The following is a 19,325-nucleotide window of genomic DNA, read 5'->3' as shown; positions in this document are numbered from 1 at the left end:
ACTAATGTGCTTCTTTTCCCATTTTCACAATGAGTGGTGCTGGAGTCAAAGATATTTAAATGAACAGAAGCTGTAGCCACAACACACAAGGCTCTTAGGCACACATAAGGGCTCACAGGAATCCAACAAGTATCACATTAACAGTTTTGGAAAGTTGCCTGAGATTCAAACTTGCTTGATATGCTAAAAAAAGTCAAATGCCCTGTAGATCTTGCCGAGTTAAGCTCCGATGTAGTAAGATACCAAATATGCTTAAAAATAAACACACAACAAAACCTTTCCCATCCTACACTGCATGCAACTGGAATCATGTTAAAGACTAAACTACTTTATTTCTTCTTCATTACCAAATGATGAGGTGCACAGCAATTCACCAAGCACTTGCCTTAAGCAGGTCCCGCTGGTAATGACAGACCACTAAAGTCTTTGGGATTGTGGTGGACAGCTTATTGAAAATGCCAACTCAGTGTGCAGCAGCAATTTTAAAAAAGCAAATTCCATGCCAGGGATCATCAGGAGGTGGACTGAGAAGAACACCCTTCCCAAGCCCCAGGTGTAGTCTCATTTGGCGTACTATGTACAGTTCTAGCTACAGCATCTCAAAAAAAGAGAATTAAGAACTGAAAGGGTACAGAAAAGGACAACAAAAATCACAGGACTGGAATACTTGCCCTGTAAAGTTCTGAAAAAAGGCAACAGCGGCTTACGTGACAGAAGTGTACAAAATTATGCATGGTATAAGAAAAAGTGCAGAGAGAAAAACAGTCCCATAACACTAGAGCTTGGGGGTCACCCTATGAAAATTTATTATTCTTAAATGAATAACAGTGGATTGAAAGCAGGCCAAAGTATTACTTCACACAGTAGGTGATTTGTGGAAGCCACTGCCACAAGATGTGGAGTTGGCTACTGACTTAGATGGAGTTATAAGGGGATTGGACAGATTGATGGAGAACAGTTTTATTGCTGGCTATTAGTCACGACAGCTGAATGGTGCTTCTGGATACAGAGACAGAATGCTTCTCATTATCAGACACTGGCAAGCAGTCAGCAGGTGAGTTTAGCTTTCTGCAGGCCCTGGTTGTGGTCTTTCCTATGGCATCCAACTGGCCACTACTGGGTGGCCAGCCACTACATGACAGCTCTGGTCCAGCATGACTACTCTGAGGTTCTTGTGAAATAAAGAGGACGAAATGAATTCATCAGGTATGATCTAATCATCCAGCATTTATCACAATTAGTACAAGTGAACCTTATTTATCAAGGAATTGAATTCCATGAGTCGACAATCCTTTCTTAAGTCATCCTTTGGTTTGCACATCATGATATAGGATTTCCCATCTGAACCTTTTAGAGTGATCTTCTTAGGCTTCTGAAGAGATGCAAGGATTTCAACCTAAAAGAGCAGGAGAGATTCCTTAGCTTTTAAAAAACAAGACTTATGGCGCCCTTTTGTACAGACAAGTTGTAAATTGCAGCTATCTCAGAGCGTTACGTTTTTCTTAGATACAACTGCTCTTCAGAATTACACCTCATCCCCCACTCACATTTTAAAATACTTTTTCGTCTTAATATTTCTTTTTTGTCCTAATGTATCGCTACATAAAAACAAATGCTAATAGGCATTTACCGTATCTTCAAAGCCAGCAATATAAGCCCAGCCTCCAGGAAAAGGGTCATGGTTGGAATGCGTGCCAGGAACTGAAGGGAGAGTAGGTATCATTACCGACTGCAAAGGAATAAGGATCTCACTAAAAGTCGGCTCTTCTACCAACTTCTTTAAACTCCTGAAATGAATACTCATGCTCAGTGTAGAGGTGTTACCATCAACCTGAAAGAGAGAAAGAAATACCGATCAAAGTTAAATGTATATACTTTAAGATGTACCTCAAGAGTTTCTATATACATCTTTTATTTCCACTGGTGTTTTAGTGGGGTAGAAAACTGTGTAGGTAGCACTGAACAAACACCCTTCCATATACAAAGCTCTTAATAGCAAAGTGCACTTATTTCTTTAAAGTAAGCAGTAGTTATGTCTAACTCTCAGGCAACCAACACTACAGTAATTAATTTGATTAGTTTATTTTATTTTTGAAAAATATTAGTTTATTCTCTTTATGAAAAATATTTTATCGCTAATTATATTATAGTCCAGAAAATACAGCATTAGTCTGGATAATCTTAATACTACTAACCACAACTACTACTACTACGTTATTTTTATAGCCTGCCCTTCCCGGTTGGCTCAACAATACTGAAAACCAAAAATTCAGACGTTACCGATTTGTTACATAGCTCTAGGAGCTTATCTGTCAGGCGGGCTGCATCCCCAATAAATTTTCCTAAAGATGGCTTCATATGAATGGCATTGTTTAAGATCTCTCTGCATCTGTTCATACGCATTGGGTAAGAGGACTGCAAAAGATAACACACACTGTTAGTAATTCAATAAAACCTATTGCCAGTCTGTGGAAAACGCTCAGAACAGTTGACCTATCTGCAACTGGATATTCTGTAGTCAATAATCAAAGACCATTAATTTAAAAGATATATCATTAATAACAGGTAATAAAATATATTATTACCTGTTATTATTATACAAGAGCCTCTTGTGGCGCAGAGTGGTAAGGCAGCAGAAATGCTGTCTGAAGCTGTCTGCCCATGAGGCTGGGAGTTCAATCCCAGCAGCCGGCTCAAGGTTGACTCAGCCTTCCATCCTTCCAAGGTTGGTAAAATGAGCACCCAGCTTGCTGGGGAGTAAAACGGTAATGACTGGGGAAGGAAATGGCAAACCACCCCGTATTGAGTCTGCCATGAAAATGCTAGAGGGCGTCACCCCAAGGGTCAGACATGATCCGGTGCTTGCACAGGGGATACCTTTACCTTTACCTTTAATAAAATATAATTGGCATGTCTCTTCTCATTAGAAAATCTCCCTGACTCAATATCCTGGAGACACATACAAATGCTGAATGTGTGAGACACTTCATTCATTTCAGTGGAAGCAGTAGCTCCATGTATGCAAAATTACAGTTCTATACCTTGAATTAAACATAGCATTCCATAGCAAAAGGTGGGTGGTGTTGGGAATTACACAGCTAATTCCCTACTTGGCCACATTTAATGCTGACCTACAAATATTTACAATAAAGCCATCTAAGAATAAAACTGGACAAACAAAAGATGGGATTAACCCCCAGGAACAGCCATCAGTACTTGCCCGTGTGTATATGTTGTGCAGAAGCCTGCCAACAGAAGATCCCTATGAAAAAGGAGGGATTGGCTGGGTTGAAGAAGGGGGGAAATGGTGGAATAGGTAGGGCAAAGGAACAGTAGGGTCCTTGACAAGGTCTTAGAGCTGAAAATATAGAGTCCATTTTTAGCCACAAGACAAGCCCAATCAGCTGGCCAGTAAAATCATCAGCAGATATAACAGATTGATAGAGTGGAGCTAGTAATCATCCAGCCAGCCGCTCACAAAGCACAGATCTAGAGCTAGCAGGGGAGAAACGAATGGGATTTTCCTTCTCATATGAAGCTTCCTGGGTCCCCCACTCATAATGAACTGAAAAGGAAATGGAAAGATACTTATGAAGTTACCTTAGACACAGCAGTCATCATCCACATTGCTTGTTGAGGATAAGCTGCAAAAACCTTGGCAATGATTGCCATAAGAACAACAAAGACTTCATTGTGAGAGTGGCAGATTCGGGAGATAAGTTGGGAGAAAGCTGTCAAAAACTGGTAAGGAGCCAAAAGCTGTGTGTGTTCTGTAATCACCTTGTTGATTTTAGCCAAGTCAGTTTTCATTTGCGCACGATCATGACGACCAGCTAGACAACACAACAAAAATGATATATTTCACTGAATGATGAAAAATCTTCCATAATCCCAAACCTATGGAACTACACAGAAACTTCCACTGATTGTTAACTGTTCATAAACAATGTTAATTATTTTGGGGAGGAAGGTTACTGCACATGGAGGGATGAGAATCCTCAAACCACACAAGACTCCTACTACTGAATAGGTAAAGGAGGTCAGATCTTGACATAATGCCATGTATTCCCTCTCCAAATACAATAGAGGTGAGGTTCTAGAAAGTCCTTTTCTGGGAAAGGGTGATATTTACCAATCCCCCTCCCCTTCATAGCAGCCCAAAACAAATCCCAGGACCCCCAGATATAACTTGGGGGATAATCGGGGAGCAGGGCAGCAAAAATTGCTCCCTCTTCTTGTGCCTGTGGAATGGCAAAATGGAGAAACTGATACAGAATTTTAATTTCCTTATGTTTCTTCCCAAAAGAAGTATAAATTTGGACAAAATATTTTAGCACCAAAAGAAATTCAAACATGAATATTTTTAAAATGTATCATCACACAGTCTTTTTTACAGACACATTTATCTGCATACACCATACATGCATCATACCGTACATTCTGCTGTACACTGTCTCAAGTCAGAAGGCTAAGTGCGCAATTAATAAATATAATAAATAAATAATAAAAATAATGTAGAGTAAAATAGCCTTGATATCGGCATCCATTTCCTTATTTTACTGATTTACAGTATCCTGAAACATTAAACATTAGTTTTACATTGCTAAATTTGTTATACATGAATTGGAACTTCTCCCTAGAATCAGAGTTGGAAGGGACCTCCAGAGTCATCTAATCCAGCACCTTGCAGAATGCAGGAAATTCACAACTACCTGCCCACCCACAGTGAACCCAATTCCATACCCAGATGCCCCCCAAACCCCCCCCCCCCCCCGCCCACACACACACACACACAGAATCCTTCACCTGGCATGGAAAAAATTCACCCCCTGACCCCACAGTGATGATTGTCAAAATAACATGTCCAAGGGAAATGCCAATGTCCCACACATTCTTTTGCCATCCTAGTTCCCACCCCCACAAAGACTCAAGATAGTACAGACAGTGAAATTAAAAATAAAATACCTTACCTTTCTCACATTCATATGCTTTTGCTCCTAAATCAAGCCACAAAGATAGCATTCTGGGCATTGACTGATAGATAAATTGGTTTCCAAAATGCAGAGACCTGAAAAGTATTTATTTATTATTTTTATTTATTTATTATATCTGTATACTGCCCTCTCCTAAGGTTCAGGGCGGTTCACATAGAATGTAGCAGAATAATATATCAAACTCACTGATTATAATGAATGAAAGGTAACAGTAATAATAACAATAAGCAGAGAAAATAACATTCTAACATAGTGAACAATCTAACAGACTTGGATCAGTCACATGAGTTCAAGGAAGGGAGGTTTGGGGCCCAATAGATGTCGTTTCGTTTTGGTAGACCTCAACTAAATGCCTGGTGGATTAACTTCCTTTTTCCAGGCTCTGCAAAACTGCTTTAGTTCTGTTAGAGCCCTGATCTCATTCCCACCAGGTGGGGGCCAGGTGGCTCTGGTTGAGGTCAAGCAGGTTTCCTTGGGGTCAGGGATCACTAGCCGATTGGAGGTGGTGGAGCACAGAGCTCTTTGAGGGCCATAGAGAGAGGCGGTCTTTCAGGTACACTGGGCCCAGACTGCAGTTTCAATGTTAAGGGTAGGCCTGCATAGAGGAAGTTGTAGAAGTCTAGCCTGGAGGTGATCGTCACATGGATCACTGTAGCTAGGTATTCTGGGGCCAAGTAGGGTGCTACTAGTCTTGTTTGGCGAAGGTGGCAGAAGGCAAGCCATGCTAGTCTTGTGACTTGGGCCTCTATAGAAAGGGAAGCATCCAGGATCACACCCAGGTGAATATTGTCATCTATCGTGTTGTTGGTGACCAAGATCAAGTTAATTCATTTCATGATTAATACAGAGAAATGTGAAAGTTGGACAACGAATAAAGCTGACAGGAAGAAAGTAGACTCCTTTGCAATGTGGTATTGGAGGGGAGTTTTGCAGGTACTGTGGGCCACCAAAAAGACAAATAAATGGGTTCAAATCAAGGTTGAACTTCCCCTAGAAGCTAAAATGACTAAACTGCTTTAGTCACATTTTGAGAAGACAAGAATCCCTGAAAATGACAATGATACTAGGAAAAATTGAAGGCAACAGAAAAAGTGGGAGATTCAACATATATGGTGGATTTCCTCTATGAAGTAAGCCATGGCCCTCAATTTTTAAGACCTGAGACATATTAACAACACGACATTTGGAGGCACTTAATTCATAGGGTCAATAGAAGTCAGAAGCAACTTGACAGCACTTAACACAACACACATATATATTGTAGTGCAATCTGTGCATTTGCCAACAAGAAAAGCACCATGAATTCTAACTAGGATGAGGTGCTCTGTTCCCTGTAATTGCTCACATGATCTCCAGGTACGAGGTGCTTTTCTGTTTAATACAGCCTGTACTAAACTCAGAGATTCTTTTTCCCCCTTTAAAGCTGATGAAATATGGAATTGATAACGTTAATTTCCACACCACGGAACAATACCCGGGGATGAAATGTTAAGGTGTGAATGCATTTAGGCCACAGAACTAGAAGAAATTTCACAGGTAATTAAGACTGATTTCCTGTTGGAAGTCGGTACTATGGAGCTCAAAGGTTTTCTTGTCAACCTTGCACAGTATACATATTGATCTTCTATCATCTCAAATTTCAATATACTACCACTAAGGAAAGCACATCTTGTACAGCGTAATATTTGCTTCCTCCAGCCTAAACAATAAAAAGGCTCTAGTTCAAATAAATAATATGATAGCATTATTTATTTACTGAATGATAAACTAGGGAGATTGGTCAGCAAGAATTAGAGAAACAAGGAACACATATCTACATTGTATTTAAACTGTCCTGAATAATTCCAGACATTCACAATAGTGGCACATGTTTGATGTACATAACCTGATTTAACTACAGATTATCTCCTTCTAATTAATGAGAGGGAAATTGGAGGAAATGGCTCTCCCACTTCTTATGCCAAGAGACCTGCAATTTCCAGCATCCCTTTCAAGACCAGCAGGGGCTGCTGGAGGAAGGGGAGCAGAACAAATATTTGCCTCTGCTAGCATTTGCATTAGTGGCTGGTAGGATCTTTCCCTAAATGCATCAACAATAACATCTTAACATCTAACCTTCCAAAATGAATAACTATATATTTTATCAGCTCTCCTTGTTTTTCCATCTTATTTTCAGTTACCGTTGGCATCAATTTATCATAATATTTAGCAAGGTAGAAATGTCCATTTTCCCACTCTGGCAAGCAAACAGTGACATCCTGAGAAAACAGGGGAACAGAATTAAAATATTAAATCAGCAGATCAATTAACTAAGATGTTCCAAGACAGCTAACAAATGCTGTGTAACAAAAAATAAAGTTGAAAAGATCCAAAACTATAAAGCAGTAATGCAAAACACAGACACACCAGCCTTCTTTAACAGGCTTTAAATATTCCTTCACTAACCAAGTACGGTATCAGGATATTTCAATAAGCATTCACTGTTGATCCTTCTTAGATGGCATAAGACAGATGTGCAATGGGAAGGCAAGCCACGCAGCATTTCCAAAATTGCAGAGACATTTCAGCAGATTATGCATATTTGACATTTAGAAATGTCAAGGTGCACATAATCTATTTTCTTTATCAGGGAGCAAAGATGTCCTTTTACAGTTTTTGTACAAGTATCTGAAGCATGCCTCAAAATCATACAATTTTTATGTCTTAAAAAATCTGATTTTTGTGCTTACCTTATATTTTTTCATAACAGCATTACTCTCAAAGTTGGCAGTTTCTTCCATAAATCTGCCCACCAGCAGCAGGGCTTCTCCATGGATGAGTTTACTTTTAGCATCAGATGGTATTTGATTATCTGGAAAACATAACTCAACTCCTTTCTGAAGAATGATAAGACCCTGGTGAGCCTCACCCTTTGGGGGAAAAAAATCAAGCACAGTAATTTAGCATTCACTTCATTCATGTTCCCAAGAAGCACCTTAGTTATACATTATGGCCCATTACAGGCAGTCCATATATTAATTCACAACAGTTTCCTCCATATACTGTCACATTTCCACAACAATAATTGTATTTTTAATTCAGCTCTGGAGATCACTGGAATCGGTGCCTTTGGCTGCAGATACCAACACATGTACATAAGCTTATCTAAAACAAATGCATATGCTGTTACCAGAAATTGTCTGGCCCTTTCCCACAACATGGTAAATACAGTCCTTCATCTGAAGGCACTTAACATCAGTTGCACTTCTTTGCAAAAGCAGAATACATCAGGATGCATGTTAAGTTGTTTAGACCAATCTCTGCCTTCCTTACCTTGGACCATAGCCACTTTGCTCTTTCCACATACAATTCAGACAACTTGGAATTCCCAGCATTGAGGAGGGCATTATATGCTGTCTGGTGATGACCAGCTTTCCGAGCAACTCGAGCACTTTGAAGCCAGCATTCTCCAATTTCCTCACTATAATTCACTCTGCAGAGATTTGTATTATCATCATTATTATTATGAACCTCTTACAAATGCTACTTAAGAATAAATTCCATGTTTTGAGTCTAGACCCATCTACAAATGTTGTAGTTTGATTTTAGCTCATTCTCACACTGGACAGATGCATCTAGATTGGGCACAAAATACAGACAGTAACAAGCATCACAGCCTTGCCTTCAGTAGGCCACAGACACATCATGCCCATGAAGGATCAAATGGCACAGGAAATATCTAATTTGAGATAATGAATAAAGTTTTGAATGTGACAGACTAGAGTCCAATTCCACTCAGCTATGATGCTGATCATATTTTCTCTCAGTTCAGCTTTTACCTCACAGTTGGCTACAGGAACAAAATTGGTCAACTTTTGAGCTCCTTGTAAACAACATATACAATGTGGCTCCAGTTAAAGGAAGTAGTTAATAGTGAGAGCCTTCTTTGTTTAAGCTGTAAATTTCAGCCAGTTTTAATCTGCAAGTTACTTAAAAAAAGAGAAAAAAAGTTAAAGTCTCACACAAAAGAAATGTATGTTCACCTTTTAGTGAGGCTAAGCAAAGCTCTTCTAAGGGCCAAGATGGGTTCCTTTGCTCTGTATGAATTCTGTGTCATTTCTAGCCGAGCATGCCAGTTCAGAGAGTCTTTACTGTAGTCACTACCAGGTTGCTGGAGCCCTGGTGCAATGCTGTGCTCCAGCTCACACAGCATGTGTAACCTGCAGTTGAAACAAATGAAAGAAAGAGCAAGCAACACACTTCAGAAGATTATTTCCATTTGCATCTTGATGCTATAGCTGCCCACATAAATAATCTCTACCCAGTTCTTCTTCCCTGCCTTCCACTGAGAAACACAGCTTCAGGAAATGGTTCTTTAGATAGACCTTGGGAGAGCTAGTAGTAAACAGAAATTCCACCAGGAAGGTCATGATTTCCTGCCTACTTCTCCATGAAGCTATACATATACTGAAAGTCTTGTTTGCAATGGGAAGGGCAAGGAAGAATCCCAAAATAAAGAAAAGTTTAATTTACATTACAGCTCCATTAAAAGATACTGGGATGCTTTCAAGTGTTATACAGTAGAAGCCTTGTTTTTGGAACTTGATTATCCAGAATGCTGTTAAATAGCATTGCCCAGACTCCTCCCCCATAGCCACATGTGCCCCACTCCCACCTTTTGACTCTTGCTGGGCTTTTAACAGACTGTGCTGCCAATGAAGATATCCTTGGGTACCTCCTATCACCTCACACTGCCTTGAACTACTGGGAGCCAGTTCTTTTGGAAACTTTTCTGCCCGTTGCACAGGATGGCTTCAGAGCCAGGAAAGAAGGTGTCCCATTAGGAGCTGGGTTGGTCATCATAATGTTCCCAATGGGATGGGGTTTGGTTACTACAGATTCTTCTAGGTAGGGGGCAGGGCACAGCAATAAGCTTGAAAATCCACTACATTTGCCAGTAACTCTTTTAATAGCAATTTGCATCAGACTTTGAACAGGCTGAATATGCAAAGACAAAGCAATACACACCTGATAATGTATTCATAACCTCTCTGATATGATCCTCTTTCAAAACTTGCTGCTGAAAGAGGAACTATCTGCTCTGCTTGAACAACTTTCAAAGTTTCATAAAAACTGGCAGCATCTTTCTTTTTGGCTGACAGCAACAACTGTCCAAGCCTAACACTCCATGTATTAGAATTCCCATCTGTAAATGAAGAAAAGCAACATTTTATTTCAGGCCAGTCTGTAATATATGCATCATTGGGGGCAGGGTGCTAGAAATGATTGAAATAGCTTTCTTTTAAATGAAAGATGAAACCAAACCATTTATTCTTTCTAACAGTTTCACTCTTTAGTATTTTGAGGGTGAAATATATTTTTGAAGAGTCATCTTCAAAAGCAGCCAAGAAAACATTATGCATCAGTGAAAAATTTGCCTTTAGTCAGATTATATATAAATACAACTGATTCTAAATTTACAGTGGATAATAGTCTTACAGACTAGCTGAGATAGTTAGCATTCAACTAAACTTAACAGAGTAAAACCCCGAACTACTCAATATTTTTCACTTTGGGGAAAGCAAATACACGAACACTTCAAATTTTAGAATACTGCTGCAGAGGACTTTTACCGAAATTAACGTTCGCAAACACAACATCCATAAATTTAAATGTGAAATGATTTGGGATTTTTAAAATGAATTTTCAATAATGTTTGTACATGGAATATACTGGGTTTTCTTAAAATAAAAATCGGAGAAGTTTTATAGTTTTCAGGGTTTGGGCGAACTTTCACTGCAAAAATACCTAACAAGTTCTTCATTGCAAAGTAAGGGAAGTTTATAAAATGCATGAAAACATTTTAATAAAATGTATTAAAACTACCAATTCATACGGTGTATTAAGAGAGAGGGGAAACAGAAGCATAATGAAGCTCTTATTAAACAGGAAAGGGACATGACTATATAGAATACTGTCTCTGTTCTAGGCAGTAACCTGCAGCTAAGTAGTTTTCCAGGGAATCCCACTGTGCCAGTTTCCAAGCCGCCTCCACTCTGTAGGTGTTTAATTCAGGTGTCCATTCACATCTATTGCAATAGAAAAAAAATTATCTCATTATGTTATTATATTTTATTATCTATCATAAAGGTAAAGGTATCCCCTGTGCAAGCACCAAGTCATGTCTGACCCTTGGGGTGACGCCCTCTAGCATTTTCATGGCAGACTCAATACAGGGTGGCCTTCCCCAGTCATTACCGTTTACCCCTCAGCAGCAAGCTGGGTACTCATTTTACCGACCTCGGAAGGATGGAAGGCTGAGTCAACCTTGAGCTGGCTGCTGGGATTGAACTCCCAGCCTCATGGGCAGAGCTTTCAAGCTGCATGTCTGCTGTCTTACCACTCTGTGCCACAAAATCTTCTGCCAGATTTTGGTTGAGGCTGGGTTTTTAAAATCACTGGGCCTCCCTCAAGCTCCGCTAGATCATCAAGTGGATCCCCGGTGGTTGTTTGTAGAGGGGATAATGGAATTTTTCTATCTTGATATTTTACTGGGGTATTGGTTTTAGAGGGGTTTTATATTGGTGGTATGACTTTTTCTTAACCTGTCTTGAACTTCAGAGTAAGGCAGACTATAAATTGAATAATAAATAAAATAAATAGACACCTTGTAGGAATTGCTGCTTTACCTATGCAGTACATTACAAAGATAATATTGTCTCTCTAGCCACTTAATCAAATAAATGAAGTTTACTCTGACCCAGGATTTCAAACCCTATTGAGCATCACTAAGGCCCATTATGCACGGGGGGGATAGCGCGCATTCAGGGTGGAATGGTGGCGACTAAAATCACCGATACGCTCAAGTACATATAAAAGCTTTAAATAATTTAACCAGGAGCATATTGGTCACATTACCTCTTAGCAAGAACTCCATTAACTTGTGTGATTACAGTAGACAACTGACCAAGACCTAACATGGACTTCACCACGCCATGATAATGAATAATCTAGAAGCATAAAAAGAAAAGTACTGTCTCATCATTTTAATTCTTTGACCATGTTTTTGAATATACACATAAAGCTACCGTTTTTACCAGCACCTGACATACTATCAAGGTAAATTCTGTGATAGATTATTTGAGTAATTAGCTCTATAGCAGAATATATGAGATACCTCATGGAATTCCAAAGGCCAAAAAACAGATTCCCATTACCAGGGAGTGTATTATCTAAAACAATGAGAAAAGTAGCAATAAGTGAGGAAAAGGCAAGAGTAGCAAGGAGTGAATGCAGGTAAATGCAGCCAATGCTTACTTAAAGCTTGTTTACGACAAGTTAATTCCCATCCCAATTCCATAAATCCATAATTTAATTTTTCCTCCATATAAATGGTTGACTGCCATTCATTCTTCAAACCAGTAGCCATGTTCTTCCCTTCTGGGATGCAACAAAATGTTCTTGTTATATTGTATACTTTTTATTTTACCTGGTCAGGCTCTAGCTGAATTGCTCTGTCATAACAAGCTGTGGCATCTCTCAACAAACCAATGCTTTCATGTTCAAGGATCTGTTCCTTGAGTGAGGGCTCTGCCTTCCGTATAGCACTTACTCCTTCCACTCCGTCTGGCTCATGCATAGCAGCATACAATTTCTTTGTACAAACAGGGAAAAGATTACAATTGGAAATAAGCACTATGTATCCAGCCAGCAATGCATTCACTGTTTCATTCACTCTCAACTAAAACTTCTGAAGAATTATTCTACATAACACTTAAATGGTATACCCCTTATTACTAAGTAATAATCCCAAGAGAGCTACAGTGAAGGTTATCATTTTGCCACATTCTATGTCCCTTCAGAAAATATTTTTTCCCCTGGAAGGATAAGTGGCAAATGGAGCTCCTGAAAAGTATTGCTTCTGAGCACCAAGCACGGCAAATACTGGAGGGATCTGCCACTCAATGGAAAGAGATTCTGCAGGATCATCAATACAGTCCTGCTAAATAGGTGGGGAAACTAACTTGATGTAGCATAGTACTTAAGAACCTAAGATGGATCAGACCAATGGTCCATCTAGAGCAGCACCTAGTCTCACACCTTGTCTCACACAGTGACCAACTGGATCTTCTGGATTATCAACAACAGGTCATAGAGGCTGAGACTTTCCCATGATGTTCTCCTGACTCTGGGATTCAAAGGAGTACTGCCTTTGAATGTGGAGGTTCCCCTCAGTCCCCATGACTAGAATTTACTGATAGATGAATAGAGGATAGGTCTATTTAATTCACTTTGAACAGTTTAATTCTATGGCCATCCTCTGACAACCAATTTCATATTTAAATCACTTATTTTTTGATCATTTTTTGGTTAGTAAATGGTCATCAATGTATCAACAAAGTAGTTTAAAATGTCAATGCTTTTGCCTAATTTTATAAATACTTAGAGTATAATTAACCCCCGCACTTAGCATATCTTGCCTGTCATGCAAATGATGGCACAATTAGTATTAAGTTATCTTTAAATGAAAGACATTTAAGCACTTTCTCTGTTAAGAAAAAATGGAAACAGGTCACTTTTGAAGCAAACTAAAGCCACTTAAAGTAGGTAGCCGTGTTGGTCTGAAGTAACAGAAGAAAGGCTGAGTCCAGTGGCATCTTTAAGAACAACAAAGTTTAAGTTAATTTAATAAACATGCTTACACCCAGAATCAAACTAAAGCAACTTTAGTAACTCTTTTGCAATACAACAAGAAACCATACCTGCAAAAATCCAAGGTGTTCTTGAATGTTTTGTTTCTTTTCCATGATGAATGATTCAAAGTGCATTACTGCTCGTGTGTATGCTTTGGAGCGAAAAGAAGCAGCAGCTAGTGTGTCCTGAGGTATGAGGTCAAGAAAGCAGACCACACTTTGATATTCTCCATATTCTTCACTTGGTGCTGTCAAACAAAAACAGTTCTGGATGAATGCAATTAAAAATACTGTTGTAGATTAAGCAGTTTAAGACATCAAAATTAAATGTATATACAGATACAAATAAACTATGATGGAATCAGCCAAGGAATTTTATGGCAATGATACTACATACTGATGAACACTAACTATTGAGTAATCACAAACAAAATTCAAACAATTATGTTGACACAATTGTGCAATACTAAAAAGAGTCAGAACAGGCTCTAAAGGACAGGAAAACCATGGAGAATATCAAACAAACTCAGGGACTCGAGGGACTAATAAGTACAGCATGAAGAGGCTGGAAATAGAGAAGGGCAGAAACAGGAGCTCAGGGAAAGTGAGCTGCAGAAAAAGCTCACACAATATACTTATTGTCAGTAGACAGGAGGTAAGGTGAATGATGCTGCCCCAAAGACAAGACAGTTAAAGGAGTTAATGGTATGATTTTTGGAGATTTTTAAAAGCAATATTATATAGGAAAACTGGATAATAAGTGTCACACACAATACCTTTTATTGGCATAAAGCAGATTAGCAAGATAAACAAAGATAGTTAAGATACATCAGTCAGTTTAAATTTAAAAACGGAAGACAGAAATTCAGCCATAATAAAAGTGACATTGGCATCGTTATCACTCAATAAAAATTGGCAGATCAGGTCTCTTGAATGGTTTCTCCATTTCGGTATAAAAAGTATAATGTGCCTTCGCTGGACAATGAACAAGGGACAATCCAGTAAGATATGTTGGATGGTGTCAGGAGAATTTGATTCACAAGTGCATAGTCTGTTTTCGAAAGGGATCTTGGCAAATATCCCTTGTAATACTTTGGATGGAAAGACATTGAGCCGAGTAAGTGAAAACGCTCTGCGATAGAGGGGATTTGCCAAGTTATAGAAATAAGCCGGCATTATCCTATGCTTCACTTGGAGACCAAGAGCACGGGGAGAGCAAATTGCCGGAACACTAGGATGGATTTTTTGGAATTCCTGATCAAGTAGCCTTTGTTTGATTTGGCACATCATGGAAGATTCATTCATAAACAAGATGTAATTATCGTCAATGCCAATTTGTTGGAGTGTATTCAGGATGGTAGAGAACCATTTAAATTTAAAAGAGTCTCTCAGTAAACAGGCCAACAGACTATCTGATCGAACCCCAAAATGATAATAATAATGGGGAAAAAACATAAGGATTCAAAATTAAATTCCCTATCAAGGGATCTTTTTAAAGAATCAGCATTCACCATTAGGATAGTAAAATGGTAAAATCAATTATTAACTTTTAAAGATCATAACCAGTATCTGCCACCTTAGTGCTGAATAATTTAACTACCTATAAATTAATTTGGAAATTAATTAACCTTGGGACTATTCACACAAACACAGCCTCTCCTCACAGGGCTGTTGTGAAGATAAAATGAAGGACAAGAAAACAATAAAAGCTACTTTTAGATCTCCTTGGGACAAAAGATGGGGTATAAATGAAGTATACAGCTAAATAACACTTTTATCTGTGGTGTGTAAATGCTGTATTATCTTATGCAGCAACTTGTATTTGGATCAGATTGGTTTCTAAGGCCTAGTTTAGATGGACACATTAAAATTCATTTTCTTATTCACTTACAAAATTTTTACCCTGCCTTTCTACCCTCATCAGGGGCCCCCAAATTTGCATTTCAAGTAACAGAAACAAGCAGTGTCACCAACCTCGCAGCTCTTTATTTGATTTGTTAGCAGCTTTTTCAGCACTAAGCTTTTGGAATTTATATCTAGCCCACTGTGTTAGATGATCAAGCATGGAGAATATTGTCTGTGTACTTAAATGACTCAGATCCGAGGCATTTTCTTCACATCGCCTTTCACTGGTGTCATCATTTTTCAGAACAGCCATGATTTCTGCATAAATCTGGGTAACGTAATTTTAAAATTTTCTGAGATTTTTACTGGAATTATTAAACATTCACACAATTTAGATATATGAAAATCAATGGAAAAGGAAGGCACAGAGTGTAGGGTGACACATGACGTTACTGAATTCCAGTTCTCTTGAACCATAGGGAACCTCAACTAGCAGGAACAGGCTTCCTTGGGAGGTGGTGGGTTCTCCATCTTTGGACATTTTTAAACAGAGTCTGGATGGCCATCTGACAGAGGGGCTGATTCTGCTACTCTATGATTCTAGGAAATAAGCTGTAAGTACATGTGTGCAGCCAAAGAAATTCAGCCATATCTTCATCCCTTTTACTGGGCAGGCATGTGAAAGCCAAACAAATAGCTGATACGGCAACATAATGCTAGATCAGTAAGCTTCTACTGAATTCAGTACTGCCATGAAGTACAATGGGAATAAGTCCAAGATAAAGGAACTGTTGCTCAGAAATAAAATAAATATTATATACAGAAAGACCATGTGAATAACAGTAAGATTTTAGAATTACAGGATGTGAAGAGTTATACAACTCTTTCCATTAACCCTCACATCAGAAATAGACAAGATCCATAAAACAGGTTCTTTTGAGATGACCATAAAACTTTTTTGGACATGCCACTGATCTAAAAGCTCTAGGAAGTTACTTATATGCTGCTTCTTGATCTGTGTGGAGTATGGTAGTGATATTTGTGAGCCTTTCCTTTGTAAATGTTTGTTATACACTGTGACATTTCTAGAAACAAAAAGCAACCTATAATGTTCTATATAAACATAAATATTAAATAATTCTACCTACATTCTCAAACAGACACCTGCAAACAGACCAAACAATTCACTGAGTGTTTACACAAAAGAATCATGCAGGTGCTTACCACTCAAATTTAGTGGGAGAGTGCACAGGCTACACCTGACAGCAAAAAGCTCAGCACAAAAGGACCTACATGTCTGAAACTCAAATGATCTAGCTAGCAATATGCATATGCATATACATAGCCCTGTAGCGCAAGTCATAGCTGGAATGCCTGGGAAACTGCAGCTTGAACTGAGGAAAGCTGTTCATACATTCTGGAGTAATGTCTGACTTTCATCAGGATGTGTTTTAAGTACTGTTTCTAGATATAGATATATAAAATGGGGCTCTCACTTCTTGCTGATCCTCCTGATTGCATCCCAAAAGAACATAAACAAGAATATGAGGAAGAAGATAGATGGTCACTTTGAAGTCATTTTTCATCATTATGCTGCAGCAGTTGAAAACCTTACTGGCAAGATCATGTCGCACCTATAACAAAAACTGTATTATCAGTATAATTTTTCCATGCAAAGTTTATGTTGCTCACATGGTTGGGGAAAAATATATATTTCATTTAAATTATGCATAACTTGCTTTTCTTAGCATTCAAGCCTCCTAATAAACATTTTAAAAGTTAACTACTTAAATTCAAAGAAGACACCAGCAGCTAAAAATATACAGCAGCAATTTAAGTTTTAAAAACTAAAAACATGTAGTGGCAATTTCCATCTTAACATTAACAAGAGGGAACCCAAGCAATAGTGAGAATATATACAATTTAAGAGAAGAACAGACCAGCTCTTGGGGAGCAGCTTGAGGAAGGCAGGGGTTGGGGAGGGGTGGGACTGGAATTGGATATACTGCCATAGAGTCTCCTTTGCAAAGTGACTATTTTCTCAGGTGAACTGAATTCTGTCACCTGGAAATTAGTTGTAACCCCAGATCTGCAACCACCATCTGGAAGTTGGAAACCCTAGTCTCAGCACAAACAATGATGGTGCCCAAGGGATGGGAAGTGCATGGCAGTACCTACAAGAATTACCCGCCTCACCTCAGAACAACCTCTAGCAAATCACAGACTATGGGCAGATTTGTGTGGGAGAAATAAGTCTTTTGGATACTCTGGACACAGACAGTATAAGGCTATAAAACAGCAGTCCGCAACCATTTTCAGGTTGGGGCCTGTTGCCAAGGAGTGGGGGGAGAAGGCGACCCGGTCCCCGCACAAACATGCATGCACAGACCTGCCATGCATGTGCATTCACACCCGGTGGGGGCGCAAACGCACGTGTGCAGCAGTTTCTCGCATGCACACATGCATGGGCTGCCACACATGCGCGTTTGCCCTCCTGGTGGGAGGGCAAACGCGCATTTGCGAACTGCTGCATGTGCCTGTTTGCGCCCCCGTCGGGGCCTGGCAAGCTTCTCGCTGCGGGGGGACAGGGAGAGGGAGCCGCAGCCCGCTGCCGAAGCTCTCGCAGCCCAGCACCAGGCTGTGGACCAGGGGTTGGGGACCACTGCTATAAAAGATACAGTCAGCACTAAGAATTTATTCAGGACACAAAATGCCAACCAATGTAGCTTTTTTACAATGCAATCCTAAGCGGAATTTCATGATTCTGCTGCTGCTGGTCCAAACCTTCAATGTCATCAGCCTTAGAGGAATGCAATTCTGCTTAGAATTACATTGTTAGTATAGGAATAATGTAACTAATATGCCATGTCACTGTTAACAGCACTAGTTTCCAAGAGTTCTTCAAGCACATCCTCACTTGAAAGGCATTAAAGTAATCAAGGGCTGAGTTAGCAAACCATGCATAACTGTAGTAATTTTTAAAAAGATTGGAGTTGGCCAAAATCAGTTCTAGGAACCTGGGTAACTAAAGCTAAAGCTAAGGCTGAACCTCAAAGCACTGCTAATCCCAGAACTGCCTTATCATTCCAGAACAGGCAATACTCCACCATCCTCATAGAAAGAACCCCCCAACTAATTGTACCTCCCATCATATATGGACTAAGCATTGATTTGTTCATTCCCATGAAGCCCAATACCATCTCCAGGCACCTGTCCAGCACACCAAAGACAAATACTCTTTTTACTCCTACCTTTGTTATGAGGTAGCCAGCCCAAGTTGCTGACCATTCTGCAAAGTTTTTGCCTAGTTTACTTAAATAAATTGGTTTCTTCACCTTGGACCAATTAAGAACCTTCTGATAACTCTTGTATCTGTAAAAGTAATATCCAAAACTGTTTAATAAGCATCTCTACCTTAAGAGAGGAGAAAAGGGAGCAAGCCACTAATATTCTAATATTAATTGCATGACTTTTGAAATCCTGACGATTTATCTTTTTCGGGGGAGAATGTAAATATATTACACCTAATAAGTCAAACAGGCACATTAAGGGGGAGGAAGGGGAGGATCATAGTGGCCTGTTTGAAATTTTAACAGCATATAGAACTGTGGAGTGGAAGATCATGTTTGAGGGATGCACACTCTGCCACTCTCATTCCTTTGTGTCAATACACCAAAACTACTTCGAATCCAGGAGGTGATAAGCATTTAAATGGCATCAGTATGAAGCTAAAATAGTTTGTGTGACGGGAGAAATCAGAATCAGATCCTGCCCTAATGATTTATATTTTCAGAGGGGAGGGGAGGAAAGTAAA

General features: G+C 39.2%; 1 protein-coding gene across 1 annotated transcript in view; it reads right to left on the bottom strand.

The window, feature by feature from the left end:
• ATR (ATR checkpoint kinase) overlaps positions 1 to 19,325 on the bottom strand; it is a 51,686-nt gene that overhangs the window by 3,785 nt on the left and 28,576 nt on the right. Inside the window, exons 25-41 of the mRNA XM_077348770.1 lie at positions 18,763 to 18,883; positions 17,008 to 17,145; positions 15,641 to 15,839; positions 13,736 to 13,914; positions 12,463 to 12,627; positions 11,892 to 11,983; positions 10,971 to 11,062; positions 10,002 to 10,179; positions 9,017 to 9,193; positions 8,307 to 8,466; positions 7,724 to 7,903; positions 7,110 to 7,252; positions 4,971 to 5,068; positions 3,601 to 3,833; positions 2,281 to 2,415; positions 1,631 to 1,831; positions 1,253 to 1,396 (exon numbers count right to left, since the gene is read on the bottom strand). Coding sequence (XP_077204885.1) covers positions 1,253 to 1,396; positions 1,631 to 1,831; positions 2,281 to 2,415; positions 3,601 to 3,833; positions 4,971 to 5,068; positions 7,110 to 7,252; positions 7,724 to 7,903; positions 8,307 to 8,466; positions 9,017 to 9,193; positions 10,002 to 10,179; positions 10,971 to 11,062; positions 11,892 to 11,983; positions 12,463 to 12,627; positions 13,736 to 13,914; positions 15,641 to 15,839; positions 17,008 to 17,145; positions 18,763 to 18,883 — 2,635 coding nt within the window. The remainder of the gene's footprint in view (positions 1 to 1,252; positions 1,397 to 1,630; positions 1,832 to 2,280; positions 2,416 to 3,600; positions 3,834 to 4,970; positions 5,069 to 7,109; positions 7,253 to 7,723; positions 7,904 to 8,306; positions 8,467 to 9,016; positions 9,194 to 10,001; positions 10,180 to 10,970; positions 11,063 to 11,891; positions 11,984 to 12,462; positions 12,628 to 13,735; positions 13,915 to 15,640; positions 15,840 to 17,007; positions 17,146 to 18,762; positions 18,884 to 19,325) is intronic.

The sequence above is a fragment of the Paroedura picta genome, chromosome 8 (assembly GCF_049243985.1).
Source record: "Paroedura picta isolate Pp20150507F chromosome 8, Ppicta_v3.0, whole genome shotgun sequence".
NCBI classification, from domain to species: domain Eukaryota; kingdom Metazoa; phylum Chordata; class Lepidosauria; order Squamata; family Gekkonidae; genus Paroedura; species Paroedura picta.
This window is presented reverse-complemented; position numbering and strand designations above follow the sequence as displayed.